This window comes from Microtus pennsylvanicus, chromosome 10 (assembly GCF_037038515.1).
Source record: "Microtus pennsylvanicus isolate mMicPen1 chromosome 10, mMicPen1.hap1, whole genome shotgun sequence".
NCBI classification, from domain to species: Eukaryota; Metazoa; Chordata; class Mammalia; order Rodentia; family Cricetidae; genus Microtus; species Microtus pennsylvanicus.
This window is the reverse complement of record NC_134588.1, coordinates 50,410,659-50,416,658: the sequence shown is the minus strand read 5'-3', so window position 1 is coordinate 50,416,658 and position 6,000 is coordinate 50,410,659. Positions and strand designations below refer to the sequence as shown.

General features: G+C 46.5%; 1 protein-coding gene across 5 annotated transcripts in view; it reads left to right on the top strand.

Annotated features, from left to right (window-relative positions):
- Positions 1 to 1,804: 1,804 nt before the first annotated feature.
- The window catches only part of Rasal2 (RAS protein activator like 2), a 287,723-nt gene continuing 283,527 nt past the window's right edge, over positions 1,805 to 6,000 (top strand). For 4 of the 5 annotated variants that reach the window (XM_075988343.1, XM_075988342.1, XM_075988341.1 and 1 more), the window contains exon 1: positions 1,950 to 2,295. In XM_075988343.1, coding sequence (XP_075844458.1) covers positions 2,094 to 2,295 — 202 coding nt within the window. In that variant the 5' untranslated portion in view covers positions 1,950 to 2,093. The other variant, XM_075988340.1, reaches the window with a different exon arrangement.

The window sequence follows — 6,000 nt, the reverse complement described above, 5'->3', positions numbered from 1 at the left end:
ACAACAACAACAACCCCACTAGCTTTGTTTAGTGCCGGGCCCTGTAATTCCTCACTTCAACACCTCTCATTTACTATGAGAATGTATAATGGTTTGGAACTGGACAACTGGCTATACAGTCAGATAGAAGTACGCGGGTTTCTACATACTGGGAGGGATCACTCCACTACATCGCCAAGCAACAGATTAACAAATCCAATCACAGAGATCAAAGTTGAAGAAATCAGCATCACGGAGCGCTTGTAAAAGTACCTGTTGCAGGGTTGGTCGCTTTGTTAGGTAACCTGGACTGTCCTGTTTGCACCTGTTAAACAAGAGGCAGGATGAAAGGATCTCGAAGTCACTTGCTTCGAAATGCTATTACTCTATGTAAGAATTAGGAGAAAATTACAAAATGCACCTTCTAACTCCCACAAAGCCCAAACAACACACCAGGGTGCCCAAACTAGATTGATCTCTTCTAGAGGTCTTATTGTTCAAAGTAGAGAGAAATGAAGGCTGGCTGGGGTGGGTGAAACACAAAGCAAAAATCCTCCCCCCCAGAAAAGATTTATTTTAAAAAGCAGCAACTAATTATGGAAAACGTCTGCTCGGTTCGAAGTAGCCACGTTTATGAATTGTTGAATATTTATGATGTGCCAATACAATTTAAGTTGCTAATGTTCTATTCAAAATTATTATTATTATTTTGCCTGCAGTCTCTGAAACCTGGACTGGTGAATCCCGCCTTGGGTGGGCACAAAAATGAAGCCAACATTGAAGAGGGAGTTTACAAATAAGCCAAAAATAAAACACAAGTGATACTGTTAGAGGAAAAGTGAAGCCAACAGATTGCACAAAGATCAAAGGCAGAAAAGAGAGGCTTGTTTAGTTAACGCTAGGGCTTTGGGGGCATTTCATGTACTTGCGAGGCCCGTCCATCCATCCACACCACACATCGTAGCCAAGCTGTTCTAAACTGATGATAAATCCAGTTCCAGGGCGGACTGGGCGCAAAGCGGGGACCTTGCACTGATCTCAGAATCCAAGGACCGGGGCCGGATCTTCCTTCTGGAAGAACGATGGCGTTTCCCCTACGGCGACTGTTAAATAAAGCAGGGTCTTCAATTTCTTCGTCCAAGGAGAAAGGAGCGTTGGTCCAGAAATCAACAGGAAAGGGGCTAAGAAAAAAGGGGAGCGCCTTCCCCATCTTTTTAAATTTCCCGCACCCCACTTTCTCTCCGCCTCCCCACACGGTCTTTGCTTCCAGCAGCAGCAGCTCAAGGATCATGCATAGAGAGGCGGTCGGGCGGAACAGACTTTGGAAAGTAGGCGGGCCTGGCCCGATGAGTATCTCGGTGCCCGATTTTTGCTGTCTTCGGCGGCAGTTCCTCCTCCGCTCGGTTACTGGGTTGCACACGCGGCCGTGCGCTCGGCTCTCGATTGCTCCGGCCTATCACCCTGGGATGCCGCCTGCCGCCGCCGCCAGCGCCGCGGCTGCCGGGCTTGTGGGTTTCACAGAGGAGCGCGAGCCGGAGCCCGAGCAGCGGCCGGAGCGGCGGCCTGAGAGTTAGCGGGCCGGCCTGCGCATTCCGCAGGAGCGAGCCGAATCCAGGCGGACAGAAGCCGGGCCGGGCGCGCCCCTCAGGTTGAGGGAGCCGGCGCTCTGTGCCCCCGAGGCGGCGGCGGCGGGAGCCGGTCAGAGGGGGCGGCCCCTGGCGGCGACGCCCCCGAGCCCAGCCCTGCCTGGCCGCGCTCCATCCTCAGTCCGAGCCCGGGCCGTTCTCGGACGCGCCCGCCGGGACTGAGGAAGGCTACGCGGGGGCGTGAGGCGAGCCCGCGCTCCCCGGTGCACCGCGTCCGCTCCGGACCCGCACCTGAGCCGGGTCCCGCCTCCGCTCCGGGCCACGCTGGACCCGCCTCCCGGCCCGGGTCCCACCCTCCGCTTGCAGGTGGGCTGCGGCGCCCGGCCCTCGGGCGGTGGGCGGCGGGGAAGGAGGTGAGCGGCGTCCGCGCCCGCCGCCGCCGCTCCGGTGCTGGTGACCGCGCCGTCGTCCCTTTCCCGCAGCCAGGGAGCCCGCCCGGCCGCCGCCTGCTCTCCCCCCCCGGACACCATGGAGCTCTCCCCGTCGTCCGGAGGAGCCGCGGAGGCGCTGTCGTGGCCGGAGATGTTCTCGGGGCTGGAGTCCGACTCGCCGCTGCCCCCGGAGGATCTGGACGCGGTTGTCCCAGTCAGCGGGGCAGTAGCCGGTGGCATGCTGGATCGGATCCTTCTGGAGTCGGTGTGTCAGCAGCAGAGCTGGGTCCGAGTGTACGGTAAGGATCACAGGCCGTCTGACTTAAAAGCCCGGCGTTTCTTCTCTTGCCTTGGGCTCCATTGCATTCCCAGACCCCATCTATCCTAGGTCAGCTGCCCACATCCCTTTTTGTTTCAGGCAATGCGTTTTTTGACAAGTTTATCCAATATAGCGCCTGGGTATGTGACTTAGTAGAATCTTTGGACCTCTTTAGATATCCACAGTAAGTTTATGGAGTTGAGCTGTCTAGACGTAATTCTTCGGTGATTAATTAAGGACACTTGCTTCTCTGAGTCTTTAGGAAGGTATGATGGAATAAGACACACAACCAAGTGAATGGGATTTCATTTCCTTCCTGTTGAGTGAAGCAAGTCTGGGAACGAAGATATGAGAATCTTAGTAGAAGATGAGCTAATGGACAAAAACAAACAACAAAACAGCGTGAGAGAGAGCAAGCCCCAGTCCAAATTCAAGGGTTTGGTAGCAGTAGATTTATCTACAGCTTTCCTTGGAACCGTACTCTCCGCTCGTCCTGAGTGCATAGATTGTTTCAGATTGCACTGTTGTTTCTGGTTTTCATTGCAAAGCGACCGGGTTGCCACTCAGCAGGTTTAAAGTGATGAACACACTAAAAACTTTTTCTTTCTGCATTCCTACTAACCACCTTGTAAATTAAAACTGAATGATGGTTTTCTCGTAAGGTAAGGCCGTGGCAACATTAAACATGCTGGTTTTGAAAACTCACAGCCCCAGGATTTGTAATCTGCATTCACAGTGTAGCTGCGGCTTTCCAAAATATTGAAATAGCAAGATGTTTATCACTTAGCTCATGTGCCTGAATATAAGATGACCAGTATGGAGCATCTGGGATCAAGTACAGTGTTGAGTGCTATTCTGCAGTCATGTGCATCTACGCCTGTTATTGATCAGCATATTATATTTATTTTTTGCTTTCATACTTCCAAATAGGGTCTACGCTTTACAATTCAAGACCAACGTTTGCATGGTTTGCAAGTTGTCTTTGAACGGTTTGGTTGACTTCAAGACTTCATGTCTATCTCTGTGAGAAAGTTCTCAGACATTTGAGTTCTTGCCTCCGTTCTGTCACTAAACTTATTAAGTAATTTAGGGCAGATTAGGTCATTTTCCCCCCTCAGATTCCTTATCTAGAAAGTGAGTGGATTGGATTAGATATTCTGGAAAGGTCCTTCCAATCAAAAAAATCAGCAACTTATGACTAGTTCTTAGAAATTTCTGTATTTTGCTTTGTATTTTGCTGATGTTTCTAAGAGTGAGTGAGTGAGTGTGTGTGTGTGTGTGTGTGTGTGTGTGCGTGCGTGCGTGTGTGTAAGAATTAAAGCAAAGGAGTGGGAACTGATGCAGTTACTCACTTTATGCTTCTCAGGTTAGATTAAAAGCTTTGGTGCCTGATAGTCCACCTGTTTGCAGGTTCAGTTTAGCTGATCACTTATGACAGGTTGATGAGAGTCTAAAATTGAATATCAATTAGGATTCATTGTGGTTACATTTTGCTAATTTATGATGTTAGAGATAGGACCATGTTACTCTTAGGAACATGTAAATGAGTGTTCAGAAAGTTGGGTATTCTAGCTGTTATTTTAAATATCATCCTTCACATAGAACTCATATAGATTTATACTATTGTTTTGATAGTCTATTCTAGAACTTGACTTGCATGCATGTTTTTGCACACACATAAACACACCCTGCCTTACATCTCTACACCTAGAAATATACAACTAGGGCTGTGAACCTGATGGTTTTCTTTTTGATTTTGCCACAGCTTGGTTGTCACTTAACTTTGTACACGTTGGGCTTTAACCCCTGGTTCCAGGTTTCTGCACACAGTGTGAAATCTGGAGTAGTTTGCTTACATGCACACACATTCATACACAAGAAGGCATTCAGAGGGAGCATTTGTCAAGTAGCAGAATTCCCACTGTATCATCTCTTTTTAAATGTATGATTTCTGTCAGTCAATTAAAAATTGTTTTTATTTACTGTTTAATACTGCTGCTTTTCTTCTAAGGAAGTTCACCCTGGACACTGCTTTGGCTGTCCGTAGTTGGCTACAAACATTCCAAACTAAACAACGCCTGGCTGTTTTAAAATTTTCTATTGTGTGAGTCTTTGAAGTCAGAATAACAGAATATGGAAAATCAGTTTTTAAAATCATGTTTATTTATTGTTTAGACAGGTTCTCACTATGTATCCCTGGTTGACCTGGAACTTGACATATAGACCAGGCTGGTCTCACACTCACTGAGATCTGCCTCTATCTACTTCCAGAGCTTGGGTTAAAGGCATGAGCCACCACGCCCAGCTGGAAAGTAAAAATTTAAGAAATATTAGTTTGTTTTTCTTGCTTTTTGTCTGCTTTGTGTATTAAAAACTGATTCTCTTGGGTCATATTTGATCTACATAATTTGAGATTTTTTTTCATTGTGGTCCACCTATTTCAAAGAACCCCAGGAACTGGGAACCCTGTGTAGAGTACATGACTGGAGGGTAAGAACCTGGCTTTCAATTCTGGCTTTGTCACAGATTGGTTCTCTAATTTTGGACAAATAGTTTTAACTCCTGGCTCTAAGTTTGTACATCAAATATGGAATCTGGTTTAGTTGGTCCCATTATTTAACTACTGTTTGGCTTACAAATTCCATCCTGACTTCAGAAGCCAGTCACTGAGCAAGCTCTTAATTCAGTACTTTTTAAGTCATCACTGTCAGGAGGACTCTTGAGGAGCCCTTTCATCAAAAGGTCAGTGAACTGAATTGAAAGAAAGAAAGTCAGCAAGATGTGTATCTGCTTAGGATATGTCACACGTTAGGAAGGTGGATGTACTCCTCAGGTCTGGCTTACGCAGTGTGGGGATCTACACTATTTTAAAGGTAGACTGCTAGAAGTACCGAGTGATGCTGGCTGCTGCCCGCAGCTCACGTTCTCTTCGAGACTTTTCTTTGAAAAAAACAAACAAAAATATTTCTCCCTTCCTAAGAATATTAACAGAAACTTTTAGGAGCAGTATTTTCTTTAACAGATCTGAAGACTGGCACTGTTTTTACTTTGTGGGTAACAGGTTTGGCTCTTTGACTGATCCAGAGCTTTGTGTATTGCCATGATTTGGAAAACTACTTTGGAATATGTTCAGAGCTTTGTAGTAGGTGGATCTATATTTAAAGCACAAACAAATGCAAGTCGTTAAGACACAGCTAAGAGAAAACCTTTATGCTGTCCTTTATTTAAGTAAAATGTTTCATTCCAGTATTACAATAATTGTGCCCATGTCCTGTCAAGACAATAAAATTTTGACACTAGGAAATCTGTCTTGTTTATATCCGTACTTTGCCACCTCCTTTATTGTCATCAGGTCTAGCAGATTGGTGCTTTGCCTCATAGTAAAGAGGTGTTGAGTATCAGTCCGTCTTGACTTTGCCATGTTAGAGCTCAACCTGATTGAGTTTATGAGTGGTAGAGTAGCTTAAACAAAGACATGCCACAAACAGCTAAATATGGATGCAGAATCCAAGAGCATCAAATGCAGAACATTTCCCAGATATTTATAGCGTCAAAGCAAAGTCAATTGGCTGCAAAAGCTCAGCAGGCCAGCAAAAGGAAACGGGAGCGGCAAAGTCAGCCGTACTGTCTATGCTTTCTGGTAAACAATGAGAACATTAAAACGAACTACTTCCCTGTGAGTGGA